The 15,593-nt window shown below is 37.3% G+C and overlaps 2 protein-coding genes across 3 annotated transcripts; both read left to right on the forward strand.

The window, feature by feature from the left end:
* Positions 1-105: 105 nt before the first annotated feature.
* Positions 106-13,580, forward strand: LOC143341796 (transcription factor E2F3). 2 transcript variants are annotated; one of them, XM_076765014.1, is made up of 8 exons: positions 106-1,941; positions 5,705-5,802; positions 5,884-6,041; positions 6,159-6,300; positions 6,385-6,598; positions 6,685-6,958; positions 7,052-7,412; positions 8,904-13,580. In XM_076765014.1, the coding sequence occupies exons 2-8, from the start codon at positions 5,724-5,726 to the stop codon at positions 9,026-9,028; spliced, it is 1,353 nt and encodes a 450-aa protein (XP_076621129.1). In that variant the 5' UTR covers positions 106-1,941; positions 5,705-5,723; the 3' UTR covers positions 9,029-13,580. The 2 variants fall into 2 exon arrangements, with proteins under 2 accessions (XP_076621129.1, XP_076621130.1); XM_076765015.1 differs by lacking the exon at positions 106-1,941 and adding an exon at positions 4,696-4,725.
* Positions 13,448-15,377, forward strand: Mrg15 (mortality factor 4-like). Its single transcript, XM_076765016.1, has 6 exons — positions 13,448-13,579; positions 13,708-13,825; positions 13,889-14,197; positions 14,277-14,489; positions 14,576-14,745; positions 14,823-15,377. The coding sequence occupies exons 1-6, from the start codon at positions 13,552-13,554 to the stop codon at positions 14,993-14,995; spliced, it is 1,011 nt and encodes a 336-aa protein (XP_076621131.1). The 5' UTR covers positions 13,448-13,551; the 3' UTR covers positions 14,996-15,377.
* The last annotated feature ends 216 nt before the right edge of the window (positions 15,378-15,593 follow it).

The raw sequence follows: 15,593 nt of genomic DNA on the forward strand, positions 1-15,593 counted from the left end.
AAATTAGGCCAAGAAATTTTACACGTGTAAAGAGTACGGCCCTGCGTCCAACACCCCTCCATCGTGAAGGAAGCGACGACCGCCCGCTTAGTTTCGGGCAAGAAACGACAGGCATCGGAATCCTCCCAATCTTGGGAAGTTCGCGTAGTCGAAGAAAGGGAATCAAACGGTTAGAGAATTACATAATTCGGGAGTGCGTGTGTGTGTGTTACAGTTTCCTTTTTGCCCCCGTTACCTCCGCGATAAGGCCCACGTTAAAGGGACTCACTGCCAACATCAAGCGTGGACGTTGTTCTGAAAGCGCACACCCCTGACCATGGCGGACTGACACGGTAATAATCTTCAACGACAGTAATATAAAAAGATTCCGGAATGTCAGAAAGGAATAACCGATCCATCAAATACGAACGTGTCGCGTGAAAGTCGTGGTATAGGGATTTTTCACCTACATGGCTCAGAGCTTGCGTGGCAGTTTCGTGGAAAACGAAAGCGACAGTTTTGGCGCGTGTGTTCGATATATACGTAAATTGTCGGAGTGGCCGATGGATCCGTCGTTTTCCTGGTACGTTTATCGTTTAAACGATCGTGACGTACGATACTGGAAAAGTAGAACTTGGAGTGTTAGCCGAGGAACATCAAACTCGAAGGCATATAAACAAACGTTGGCGTGAAAGCTCGAGGGCAGTCGTAGTTTGGATAGATCGGGGTAGTAGCCGGTTAATCGGTGGTTAAAATAGATAATCGTGTGAAAAGATCGAAAGGCAAGAGAGTCTAGGAACTTTTTGGATATTCGTGATAGCTGGCGGCGCGGTGGTTACGGAGAAGAGCGAAGTGACGGTTTTGGCGCGCGTACACGACTCCCGTGTGCGACCGGCAGATGGCCGGTGCGCCGGTGCGCCGGTACGTATAGGCGCGCGTCCACGAACACACCGACACATGACAGGCGCCTAAGCACGTACTACCATTGTGACAGAAACGCGTTCAGGAACGTACCGAAAGAGTGGTAGAAGGCCACTACTACGGTGACATTGTGCGCTGTGAGAGCGCAGTAGAGCGCACGGACACGAGGTTCGGTGTTACTACTACCGGTACAGGCGGGTCTATCTGCCTCGTAGCCCGAGCCAGTTGCCAGCGCGCCAGCCAGCCCCGTCCATCCAATCGCCCAGCTCACGAGCCGGCCTCGTGTGCGCGCGCGACACCCCGACAGAAAAGGTTCGTTTTCCTCGCCGGTGGGTCGACCGATCATGTCGAGGCGGGGCTTATCGTGAACTTTAGAACCTCTACATTCCCTGGAACCTGAAAACACGTCGATCGGTTGAACGGCTCGGCCCCTGCACTCGATTATTTCGGGCCCCCAGACTGCCTGACTGTCGTTCCTATTGCCGAGATCGGCCCCGCAGAAAATGGACACCGCACCAGTGCGGTAGAGAGACAGAGCGAAAGAGATATATAGAAAAGAGGAAGAGAGGGAAAGGGACAGAGAAAGAAATAAAGGCCACGCAACTACTACGGCTACGACGAGGACGACGACACGGGTATAAGCTGAGAAACGAAGGACAGAGGGAGAATAAAACGCGAGAGGGCGAGGGAGTAATCGTATGTACCAAGTGCGTGTATGATATTACCGAAGGAAAAAGCAAGAGAAACGTTCGTGTACGTTGGCCTCGGGAGACCGGGTTAACTTCTCGTCGTCCCGGGCACGTTTATCTGTCCTGTCATCGACAGGCCTCAGTGAAAATTGCATCTAGAGCCGTTGACGCCGCGACAAGCAACGATCACGACCACGACGGCGACGTATTTGCCATCGAGGAGGCAAGGATATGCCTCGCTCGTCGGTGCTGTGACACGCGCCGCGCCGTGTGCTGGCTGAACCTCCCGGAAGAGAGCGTGGGCCTCCGTCTCAAAATACTGTGCGGTTTGTACCGCACGCTCGAGAGCCAAGTAAGTGAATAAACACGCGCAAACCGTTTCAGTATATTCATTTGTTCTGGTTAATCCTCCACCTCGAGAAATTACCAGGTCGCTCCAAAAAAACACCAAGTCCCCCCCGTTTTCCGAACTAGCGTGCGTCTGCAACGCGCACACGAATCTGATGTTCCTTTTCGCAATCGTGGAAAAAAGATATGCTCACTGGAGCGCACATAGACAGGAAAGAAAAAGAAGACCGTTATTTCGAGCGCAACTGATTTGGTGCGTTGAAAGTCGCTGGCATCTCTCGCGATCAATCGCGAAAGCGTGCACCGATTCTACGTTTCCTCGTGAGCGTGCCGGTAGCACGCCTAACTAGGGATACTCTAGTCCCGGCTTGGCTCTTTAAACGGCTCTGCGTATCGCGTGCGAATCCTACGCTTCGTTGTGTGAGTACTGCGGGAACCTGTGTCTATGCGTGTATGCGTGTGCTCGCATAATCGCGCTCCCTCGTTTGTCCGCCTGCCCGCCCGCCCGTCCGACCGACCGACCGATCGCTCGCTCGCTTGCTCGTTCGTTCGTTCGTTCGTTCGCTTGCTCTCGTATGCATGGCCGCTTCGGTACGTAGCGTCCAGATTTTCGCGAATAACGTATCGCCTCTCGTTTGTTATTTATTCGTGGCCGAACGTTTCACGCGTCATTCAACCGACAAATACCAATAAAGAAAGTCAACTAATGTACCTCCGATCGACGTTAACAGCTGATCGCAACTCGCTATGTACGTGTGAGGCAGGGTGTTGATCTACGCGCATTTTCTACTTCGCTATGATAAGAGAAAGGGAACGATCTGGGTCTTGTCGATAGACCTCGCGACCTGTGCGGTTTCTACGAGCGGAAGAGCGGAAAAAAAGGGGGACAGTAAGGTTCGTCGCCGACATCTGGGGCCTGAAGCCTCGTGCACACGAGGCATGCCCGGTATAATTGTATGAAATCCACCGACGCTTCTACCATATTTCCTGTCTCGTATGGACGCACACTTTTCAGATTTCATTCGATGCTTGATCAACTGTATAAACGCTTTTTTATATAAGGGAAGGGATTTAAACGCGTACACCTCTTTAAACTACTATATTCACGTCGTGATGTCAACGTACGGTTCGATGGTAATTTCGTGGTTTTAAAAAGCACCAGTCTGCCAATCGATGCTATGCTAGTTTTACGTCCAATGCCGTCCGCGGGAGTTACATAGTCCGTTTTATCTTCGAGATAACATTCTACCAATCAATGCCTCCGCAACCGTGCATTGCTCCCAACCTTCGAATGCGCTTTACCGTGCTATTGGCCTCCGTGATCTCGACGAATGTCGACAGTGTGTACCCGGCCAAACGTGCGAAAACGAGACAACCACGCAATTCCACCGAGAGTTTGCTTCTAAAACTGCTTACAACGCAAGGCTGCTGTAACACGACGATCCTACGGCGTGCCTCTTTAAACCACACCCGGAACGTTGCCTCGTGTTCTCGAGACGCTTGCTCTTTTTTTCGAAAATTCTCGTACGACCGCACTGTGGGTCCGCTCAGGCGCGTAACCAGTCTTTTGAAAACGGGGACCTTAGGATCTTCTCTGCTCTTTTTCGCGGACACATTGTTTCCGTTCGCTGTTTCGAAACCAGAAAGTAACGTCTTATTATGAAATTCGAACAAACAAATGCTTACGAATGTATACTCTAAGGAATTTCTTGTTCGACGATGATAAACTTTTTCTTAAATTGCAAATTATTGTTAAGTATATACGACGATAACGGCTATAACGTACTTTTAAATGGACGTTTGGTTTTTACCTTTAAATTTCCACAAAATTATTAAAATTGTAATTTCCTACGAATTACGAACCGATCGTACATGTCCGCCATCTGTTAATGAATCAGATAATCAGAACAATAATGAAAATATATATATATATATATATCGCGTATTGTTTAAACGTATTTTTTCATCGATATAATCTTCTTATCGCCTTAGTCTCGGAGTAATTACAATTCTACCTATTCGATATATTTATAAAAAAATTAATCTAGAAATCTTTATACATTGCATAGGTATGTAAGCAAGATATTCCGTTGCTCCGAATTATTTAATGTTCTTAAAACTCATGAAAACTAAGAACTCCAAAACACAGATTTAAAGTACTGATTGTGATATACGCGCATAATAAAGTGTTTCCATTTTCACTTCGTTTTGTTTACTCTTTTTCAACATTTGCAGCTGCGGTACTCTCGTATCGAGAAACGCTAAAAATTGGCCTGCAATTTTTACCAGATGTTCATTTCGTGCAGAATTGTCACCTTGCCACTTGTCCAACCACTTCCGTTTCGTTATTCCATAAAACGATTATTTTTATACACGATAAGGTTTCCAACAACTTAATACTGTCATTATTTGATTACATTTATGCAATGCTCTTTCCATTCTAAAATATTATCTACCGTTTATAAACCGAGACAATATAAAAATTGTAAATTTCATTGTACAAATAGATTATTTGAAAGTTTTCTTGTGTTCATTCTGACAAACTTGTAATTTTAATATTAATTTATTGCCCCATTATTTCAGGTTTTCCTTTTATTTTAATATTAAAATTTGTCCTTTTTTCTCTCGAGACATACGTATATGGTATTCTTTCGGAATTCAAGTTCTATTATTAGGTTCTACAAATGTTATTTGTTTAAAGAAGGAAAAAGTTCTTTCCTATGGTGTCTGTTCTTTAATATGCATCTAACAATTACTATCGCGATCAAACAAAATTTGCTCGCAAATGGTTAGCATTAAAAAAAGCCGAGAATGAACGGACGAAAATCGATAGAAATTTTACTCGAATTTTCACGCCTCCCTGGCGTTATTTTTTTTATATATAAATGGAATTTTTAATAAAGCATATTGCCGACAAGGTTAACAAGGTACTAATATCTCGTTAAACGTTGTGTTTTAACCTCGTGATCCGATTTTTCTTTCTACGCACGACGTTTTATTAAATAAGTAATAAACAGCAACTTGTCCGAAATAATAAGCAGCTCGTTAGAATGTACGAAACAAAATGAAAAATATATGTCTGCCAGAATAATATACAGTCATTAACCTTCATGGGCAATGCTGGAATGTACAGCACGTTTTCTGCAAGACATGGAAATTTTGATATTTCGAAACGAGAGTAGGAAAAAATTTGTATCAATTTATCAATGAGTCAACAACTGATCTTACGTTTATCTAGTCGCACGAATATTTAGTAATAATTAGAAAAATAAACGAATCAAAATAAAATGTATTTGACTCTGTATTTGCATGAAGAATATACATTAGCAAATATTATGGAAATACATTTTGTATTTTGTGTTTAATAAAATCTTTGTTCATGTGTTAAATGTGTTTAATAAACATACTTGTAGAACAGTTGTTTCATGTATTCTCCATTATGTTATTATATGTATATATTTTTTTCTACCAAATGCCATTGTATATTGATTAAATGAATATAATCTCCATACTCAAATGGGGATTTCATAAAAAAAAAACCTTGTACGTAAAATACAAGGAATTCCTTGTAATATATTACAGTAGAACTTTTATATAATTTGCCTTGCAGTTATTTATTTAATATTTGAGTCTTGGAAATCATTTCAAATTCATGGTTGTTTCATTTTAAATACTGACTTTGTAGGTATTGTATTCTTAAATCTTTTATCACTAAACTGTTTCCACGTAATCTTGTTACTTCATGTATATTTTCATAATTGTTTTAGATTCTTATAAACTATAAAAATGCCTCGAGTAAGGAGACAGGTGGTCTTGGAAGATCCTGCCAGGCCTGTTACACCAGACATGGTAGAGACCAAATTGAGTACGTACAAACTGTTGTAAATGGTTTTCTAGTTTCCTTTCAATGTATTACTCTGTTTATAAGCATAAACATTGTTTTTAGTAAAAACAGAATTTTTGGATGATGGCTCTTTGGATGAAGTACAAGCACAAAAGGTGGCTGAAGAGACCCCAAGTCCCCATCTTCAAGACCATCAGTATGGACAAACACCTTGTTATCAAGTAACAAGGAAACCTACACAACCACCACCACGAACTGAAGTAAATAATTCTAGATTTATATTTACATACGCTTAAAAATTTTTAAACAACACTAGTGTTGTATCGTATTGACTGAATTGAATAATTTACTATGTTCAATTTGGTACATTTTTACAGCAAATATCAGTTCAAGCGGTAAAACGAAGACTGAATTTGGAAATGGGAACAACAGGACCCAGCCAATCTGCCTTTAAGGCTCCTAGAGGTAAACGTAGGAGATCCGGATCGAGTTCTATAACTGGCCACACGCCTACCAAAAGTAAGTCTAATTTTTAGTTTTCCCTTAATACGTTATTTCTATTATTTCTTCTAGGAAAAACGAAATGTTATTTGTTCGTTTTAGGTAAAACGGTAGAACGAACGCGGTATGATACATCACTGAGCTTACTTACAAAAAAGTTCATACATTTAGTTGAAAGCAGCGAGGACGGTGTTGTAGATTTGAATGTAGCATCTGAAAAGTTGGAAGTACAGAAACGTCGTATATATGACATTACAAACGTGTTGGAAGGTATAGGTATTTTGGAGAAGAAAAGTAAAAACAATATACAATGGAAGTATGTATTTATTGTTTTACTTTGGACTGTGTGCTGGAAATACTTTCGAGCAATTATACGATAAACGCGATGTTCGTATTTTACAGAGGCGGTCAGTTACCAAATGATAGGAATGACATTGCTGATCTCAGAAGAGAAGTAGCAGATTTAGAAGCTAAGGAAAACACTTTGGATCGGTTAATTCACGGTGCGGATAAAAACCTTAGGGAACTCTGCGCAGACAGACAATACGCTTATGTAACGTATCACGATTTACGTTCTGTCCCAATGTACAAAGACCAGGCTATAATGGCAGTGAAGGCTCCACCAGAAGCCACTCTTCATGTTCCACAACCTATCAATAATCTTGGTCAACAAAAGGTAACTGTTAGTTAATGTACGAAAATAACTTCCATTGAGATTGAAATTGCGCGTATACAGTACTAATTTACAATGTTATTTATATGGTTACAGCTTCAAATGCACATGAGGTCATCTCATGGAGAAATCGAAGTGTTCCTCTGTCCCGATGACCCTGCAGTTAAAACATCTCCTAATCCGGGGTACACGACGACGCAACCTGTGCCTTCGTCAAAAGAATCCGATTTACCTTATCTGCCTCCTGAACTGTTGGCCAATGGAGGAAGTGGGGTTCGGGTCGAACCAGTACCTTCTGTCGAGAGTTCGTTGAATACTCGTTTGTGTACTCCAGTTATTTCTGCGGTTACCAGTTTAGCGGGCATGAGAGACGCGCTTTTGTGTGAATCCGACGATTACGGACCAATGGGTGGCGGAAAATTCCAACTCCAAACAGAGGATCAAATTAGTACTTCAGGTAGGATCGCGTCTCAATTTTAAATTAGGATTTATTAGGTGTATCCATTTCATTTATCACGCATTCTTTTTAATTCGTTCTACGAATACTTCTGAACGAATAGAATTCGGTAATCGAAAAAATAATTGGTGCAATATTAATTTTAAAGTTTTTACTAACTCAATGGTACGATTATTTAACTAAATTATTATTACGTATGTTATTTTTGCTTTGCATGTACGCTTTTGTATGTACTGCTATATTTTATTGCATATGCTGAGCATAAAATGCCCTTAATCGCAATTAGGTGAACACAACTTCCTTAATTAGTGATTTAAATCAAAATAAATTAAAGATTTATATATATATATATAATTTTACATAATTTTATATTTTTTGTACAAACAGTGATAAGTTTGTTTTCACCTTTTTGTCTTTTAATTTACTTCTTCAGTCCTTCAACTTTGTTATTAATACATTCTGACATATCGGCGTGTAATGAAGTAGCGCCTTAATAATCGTTAGATCGTTGTTTGCACATATTTTTCTTTATTTACTAAACCCATTGCGATATAATTAATTAATATCTTTCTATGAATGTTGTTTTCTATGCAATATCCCCTTCATCTGCAATTATTGTGACTTTTTCTGTTGATGTATTTATATTTTTATATTTTTTTATTTTTTTTTTTTAATAAATGCTTTTTACACCGCAATTATCTTTATGCTTTCGGAATATTTTTGAAGGAAAACAAACACGTTTCTTTCTTGGGCGAAGCTTTGCAGCGTCGTATACTATATTTATAATTATTTATGAACCGGAAAGAAACGTTGTTGCATGTTAGCAATAAATTGTATAATTTTTCGTGGAGAGTAATTTCTTTGAAAGGAAGATAGCATGAGGTAATTTATCTCGTCATTTAGTTTTATTGACTCAAGCTACCTTTCTCTCATTGTCCTCTACCTTTTCAACAATGGAGGATAGCCATACCCTGATGGAGCTCTGACTGTGACTTGTGTGTTAGAAGAATAAAAATCACATCACAGGCAGAGTTCTAGTTAGGTTACGGTTTCAAACAACAACTATCATATCGCGCAAAGGTACGTTTTACGGAGAAAATAATTATTGGCTTAATTGTATTAAATATATTCTTATTTTTCTTCTTATATTCGATAACTTGGAACACTCTGTTATAATTGAATTGGGAAAGTTACATTTTTGCTTCTAATAACGCAACGAAATATGTATTCTATTTGTCAGCTGGCTGCAAATTCTACTTTAATGCGTAATTTTTACAATTTCGATATTGGTTTGACATATTTGGTTCTTCGGCGATGTAATTGAAATGTCTCGTTCTCCTTTTAAAATATTTCTTATTTGTCTATATCACGGTAGAAAGGTGACGGAAAAAGCAGCTGAAAAAAAATTAGGAAAGTTAGCTAGAATTTAAAAAAGCCGAGGTGTTTGATAACACTGGACAAGTCCACCATTTGCTCTCTCTTTTGTTACAGATCTAAGTATTCTCGATTTTGGAGAACACCTGCTGTCCTTGGAACCACCTCTTTCCGAAAACGACTATTCGTTCTCGTTAGGTACAGAGGAAGGGCTTTCGGATCTTTTTGATTTCAAATTCTAAAACTATATCATCCTTGTCATCGTCATCGTGACAGCACTTTTGTCTTTTTGGACTACCACTCTGAGTTCGCCTCCTTAGTATTCGAACGGATAGAGGATAATTTGTTAATACGATGAATTGAGCTTTCGAGTACGTGTATTATTCTGATTGGGAATTTTCGATTGACAGGCGGTGCTCGTTCAGAGCAAGAAAGTGTATAATTGTGTAATGTCGTCTTGGTCTGTTGTTCATTAGGATAGGAAAGTTCGTATCGATGCCGTATGAACAGGATGATCGCGCGGATATCTTGCGTTTAAAATACAATCAAATTTACAAGAATGAAAACCGATTTGCTGACTTAGTGAAATGATTTTGCTTGTTAGCTCGATTGGATAATACGCGGATGTAAATACAAAGTATAGATAGGATTTTGTGATTCGTATCAATTCGCGTAACGATTTAATACCGAATAGTATTTTGTCGAGAATGTATTGCGTCTGAGTGTTTTAACCGGGATTCGTAAGACGTTTAACAGATCATCAGCACACAGTATCATGTCGGTCAGTTTAAAAATTCGACCTCTGTGGATGAAAAAATAAAAACGCGCCGCGAAGCAGAGGGGAAACATATCACACGCAAATATTAGCGCGGTGCTCTCGTGTATTTCCGACTTGATACGGTCGAGACCGATTAAGCTTCTGGAATAAGTTGTAAAGCTGCCTGGCGAATCGAAGCCATTTTTCTGTGCAATGTGTAATAATATTGTAAATGAGGTAAGAGTAAAACGATGGAGGAGAATGTATTTGGAATTTCAAAGAGAAGAGAGACTGTACTCGTATCGAACAGCATACTACGAAGATATTTTGTGGTTATTGAATTGTAAAATTAATTGAACCGATAGCGCGCGAAATCATTCATCAATATGTCCCTCCTAGTGTAATGTTTCTATCGACGTGATAATTAAAATGAAAAACATGAACGTTCTACTTCCGGACGGTCGTCTTCTTTTATCACTGGGACTGAATTGTTTTTTCTAAATCGTGTTTAAAGCAGAAGGCCACCGTCCGGAAGAATGCATTATAAATTTATTGAAAGCAGTCGATGCATAGTAGCTTATCGATGAAGAATCGTTTGTAAAAAAAAAAGAAAAAAAAAATGAAGAACAAATAACGGCAGGAAGGCATAATAGTTTTTATTCTATATACTTTTGTAATTGGTCGAGTTTTCCGATAGTGAATTCGTGCGGTTCGACGATGCATGAACTATAATTAAATTTATCGCTCGATGCGAACGAGGGAAAATAAGTTTTGGCAGATTTGTCATCCTACACTGATTCTATTGTATCAGTCTTGCTATGTACATCTCGTGGTGATTAGCTTCTTCGATGATGGTCGCGAACACGGAGACGAACTCAAGCGTACAAGAAAGAGAACAGAAAATCTTAGGCTGTATCGTCGCATATAAACGCATATTTAATTCTAATCGTAACGATAAACGTCTAAGATTCATTCAGGATACAGTACTATTCTGGATCTGATTTAAGGGGTTTTTCGAAAGAGAATTTCTCTACCAGTGCAACTTGAATTCTGCCGCGTGAAAAACGGCGTGGAAAATTTCTCTTGTCTTAACGCATGGAATGCAACCTAAATACTGTTCTATGTTCCTTAAGGGATCCAAGAGTGCACTGGAAGGAATTGTCTACACTGGAAGTCTCTTAAGGATGTACCCTAACGTACAACTTAGTGTACGTCCAAAGCCATAGTGCCTACACATTAATGATCACACCCTTCTGCAATTGTAAATAATACAAATATATATACATATATACAAATAAGGACGTGACGACCCCGATTGAAAAGAAAAAGAACAGAGATGCTGCAGACACCTCATTAACGGTTATCACAAAATATCGATTAGTTAGTTTTAATTATTATTAATATTATTATTGAAGCATTACACGAGAGAATGTTAGTTTATAAATTCACTTATTATATATATACAATATATATATATATATGTATGTGTGTGTATATGTATATATATATATATACATATATGTATATATATATGTCATATGTAATAAGTACGTACATTTTATAGTCAAATGAATGTTGTGCAGAATAATGTAGATGTGAATTACTTAATACGTGCATGTACAAAGGAGACTATAGGGGATTATTTTTAAACGAATATAGACGGTATAAGTGAAATCAATGAATTAAGCGTTTTGTCGCTTCAATATTTGCATCGACAGTATACATATATTTATTTAAGAGAATACTATTTACTCTAGAAAAAGAACGTCGTACAATCTTCAATGTCTGTTCATGAAATATACATACATATAGCGTTTCTCCAATTAACTCGTAACAGATCTCAGCATAATTCATCCTTCTATCGTTCACGAACTTGCAAACGGTTATTCTGCACAATATTCATGCAATACCTATCTGCAACAGAGAGGATTGTACTAGTTTCGTTTTCGTTTTCAATTACTGGTGGCATCGCGCTTTTTTCATACGCATCGTGCAACGAGAGGGGAAGCAAAGAGAGAAACCGAGTGCGTGGAACGTGTATGACTGGTATAATGAATGATATTAATGATTGTCGAATGTTAAAGGTCGGTGATTTCGGTCACAGGCACCAGTGAGAAGTTACAATATTTTCTACCTGAATCTTACGAAGGATCTTACGAAGTCTCAAGACGCAAGTTTTTCATTTTCGACTAATTGATTAATATTTGACTCTGTTAGTTAAGTGCATTAACGCATCAAACGATACCCCGTAAAAGCTACGTTTCCCCTCGTTTTCAGACTTCGCAAGATCTTTTTATAATAACTTATCATGATGATGGCAGTCCATCGTTTCATTTTTAACCCGATATTCGTGAAACTCTACCCGCCTCTGGCAGTCTGTCGAATAGTGGCACTTTTTCTATTTTTTCTTTTCCTTCAACAAAACTTTTTATAATCTTTACTCGACCCGACTCCTCGACCTGACAGTCAAAATTGAAAATAAATTATTGTTTCAAAAAGCAAAGTGGTAATCCGTAATCGTTCGAAAAATGCGTTTCAGAGGTGCATCGATACACTCCTTCATACTTAGTTCAAGTACCACTGTTCACATTTATTTGAAAGACTGTTCAGATTTAATGGTAAAAGGAAAAATTGATTCTGATCGATTGTCTTAACAAAAATTGAGTAATGTATGTACCAATACGACGAACGAGAATTTTGTCACATTTTACGGGCACAACCCGCAGGAAGAACATCGTAAAAAAAAAAAAGAAGAGAAAGTTACAAAATATAACCTTGTGTAACGTCATAAGGAGATGTGACGTTTTTAATTTTCCATAACCTTCGTCTTTGCTTATTTTGTACAAACATCTAAGAACCTACTGAGTAAATCTCGTTTATTTTGTAAGTTTTATAAAAGCAATAGGATACATTTGTTCATTTCGATTTTAAATTGTTGTTTGTACAATTTCGAAACGTCTGAATCAAACTAATCCTTAAGTCTACGCAGAAAGAATATTTTTTATGCACGTTTAACGTATACAACGGGATAAAAAAAGAAATAAAACGCATAAACTTAATTTTAAAGTTTGCGTTCATACGTAGTAGTAAATTACCGAATATTATGAATTTACATAACTAAAGCGATTTTTTTATTTCTATTTAAGACTTTAATATTTGATTCTAATAAGAATTTGACAAAACGAATGTTCAGAAATGTGTAAGAGCTTAATTATTGTGCTAATTTAAAAGTTACGTATTCATCTGTTACTTAACGAAGTGCGCATGCGCGTCGTTCGTATACTGCTTATCTTGGCGCTGCCGTTGACCGCTAACCATTCGCGCGTCGTCTGTCGAGGAGAGTGCATCTCGTGTTCCGTACACTTTGGTGTTTATTTACGTAACGGTGTTATATACAAAAATAAAGTTTAAATATAAAATATGTACACCCATACTAGTATCATTCACTTTCATGCGCATTCGTTATAGCCATTTACTATAAATCGAGTCAAACAATAAATTTTTGTAACCAAAAACGGTATTACAAATTGTAAATTTTGCTTTGAACAAAAATGAAACTGTACTCGTATTATTATTATTCTCGTTTTACTAGTTATTTATATTCAACGCGACACGTATTAGTTTAATTTAACTAAATATTATTGAGATCTCAATTTTGTATTATTTCGTACGATTTCGAATATTTAAATTTTAAATTAAATTTAAATCGAATCTACGTTTCTCTCTCTGTCTCTCTCTGCAAGTTAGATAATTGTATAGATGAAAAATCTCTAGCACGGTGACTAGATTTCTATAGTATCCTCACCTATATTGCGTATCAGCCTTTATGTACAAAACATGTAAGACAAAGCAGGACGCCGCTTTCAAAGTTATGCTTTAAGTTGTTCAGTGGAAATCAATTGTTTTCCGTTGGCGCGAATTATTGAGAAATATCCAAAAATTACACGATATTTAAAACTGACGACCCAAAAACCAACAGTCAAAATAAGCAATTCGAAGGACGCGAGTATGCCCCCAAAATGTAAATTTCAAGAAGGTACGTGTATTAGGTTTTAATATAACTGTATACAAATTTCCATTGCCTATTAGATGGACGTTGATAATCGGATATTAACTATTCTTATTCTTTTTGCTTTTTATTTATAATAATCATGGCATTCGTAGGAGAAAAAGTTCTATGCTTTCATGGTCCATTAATCTATGAAGCAAAATGTCTAAAATCCTCCATTACCAAAGAAAAACAGATCAAGTATTTAATTCATTACGCCGGATGGAATAAGAAGTGAGTATTCAGAATGCATTAATCGTTTATGAGGACGTGAATTTATGTATGTTAATGTAACAGTTGGGACGAGTGGGTTCCGGAAAGTAGAGTTCTTAAGTACAATGAAGCAAATGTACAAAGACAAAGAGAGGTTCAGAGGGCACACTCAAACCAACAGTCTACACAGAAAAATAAGAAAGGCAATACCTCTTCTAAAACTCAAGGTCGCAGGAGCGAGGGTGGGCGTGAAAAAGATACAGATAGTAGAGCCAGCACTCCTGTTGCCACGGTTGAAAAAAGTATTAATCGATTTAGCAAAACTACCAGTAGTACTATCATGCCATCGTCGTCTCATGATTCTACTTCGGATGCTCCGCGTAAAAAACGCAGGTCTGATTTAAATCAGTATTATAAAAATATTTAATACTTTGAGTGAGAAATGTCAAACAATGACCAAAATTCGTTGTAGTCGGTTGGAACCATCCGGCGAAACAGAAGAGTATCTCACTAAGGTCGAAGTTAAAATTAAAATCCCAGAAGAATTGAAATTTGTACTTATAGATGAATCAGAGGTTATATTAAAACATCACAAATTACCTGCTTTACCTGTAAAGAATACAGTGGACAAAATTCTGGATGACTATGTAGAATCAAAATCATTAGGAAAGAATGATTCTGTTAGGTATATATGTCAATGATTTTTACATAAAAGTCTGTATCATGTATATTAACTTGTATTTTCATCATTTTTAACTTAAACATTTTCAGGGAAAGTGTATTAGAAATAACTAAAGGTATTCGTGAATACTTCAATATATCCTTAGGTTTGCAATTATTATATAAATGGGAACGCCCACAATTCATTCAAATTATGAATGATAACCCTGAAACACTGCCCAGCCAGTTATATGGTGCATTCCATTTATTAAGGCTATTTGGTATTACTTTTATTCAAGTCAGATAATGTCTTGACGAAATGATGACGAAAATTACTATATCTAAATTATTCTTGCAGTGAGACTCGGCGGAATGTTGTCGTATACTACATTAGACGAAAGAAGCATACAATTGTTACTATCACATTTTCACGATTTTTTACAATATTTACAGAAAAATAACATTGAACTTTTCAATCTTCAGCAAGATTATGCAGATTCGCCACCTGATTATCACAGGAAATATGCCTAAGTTAGTATGAACTAATGGATATTTTTAATTAATTGAAGCAATATATTATCACGTTTTTGTCTGGAGTATCTCATATTGCAGCTACAATAATTGTTTTAAAAAAAATATGTACATTGACACTATTGTATTATAATTAATTTGTTATACAAACTAGTTAGGTGATTGTAAAAATTTAATACCTTTACAAATTGTGTTAAATATTATTCAATAATCTTATGAATTGTGAGTTTAATTTTTTAATTGATTAAATGTACAGAAAAACATATTACACTTATACACTTTAGTATAGACGAAAATATTAATGTCTCTTATTTATTGTAAATATAATGTATTGCAACTTTATTACCCAATTACAATTTTATACATGTTTGAGGATGTTCGATTGAAATAACATACGTTGTTTTTATTCATTATTACCACTGAATCAAATACATATTTCTTTAATATCGTTTCAACGATTTTGAAATAAATAGGTACAGTTGATTAAAGGGACACGATATTTATGTTAGAACGCAATCGTATCTTGTTTCAAACAAAATTATTTATTTGCTGCTAATTGGCCATTTAAAGTGTAGCGTTACGATAAAATTCACAAATT

The sequence above is a fragment of the Colletes latitarsis genome, chromosome 5, assembly GCF_051014445.1.
Source record: "Colletes latitarsis isolate SP2378_abdomen chromosome 5, iyColLati1, whole genome shotgun sequence".
Classification (NCBI taxonomy): domain Eukaryota; kingdom Metazoa; phylum Arthropoda; class Insecta; order Hymenoptera; family Colletidae; genus Colletes; species Colletes latitarsis.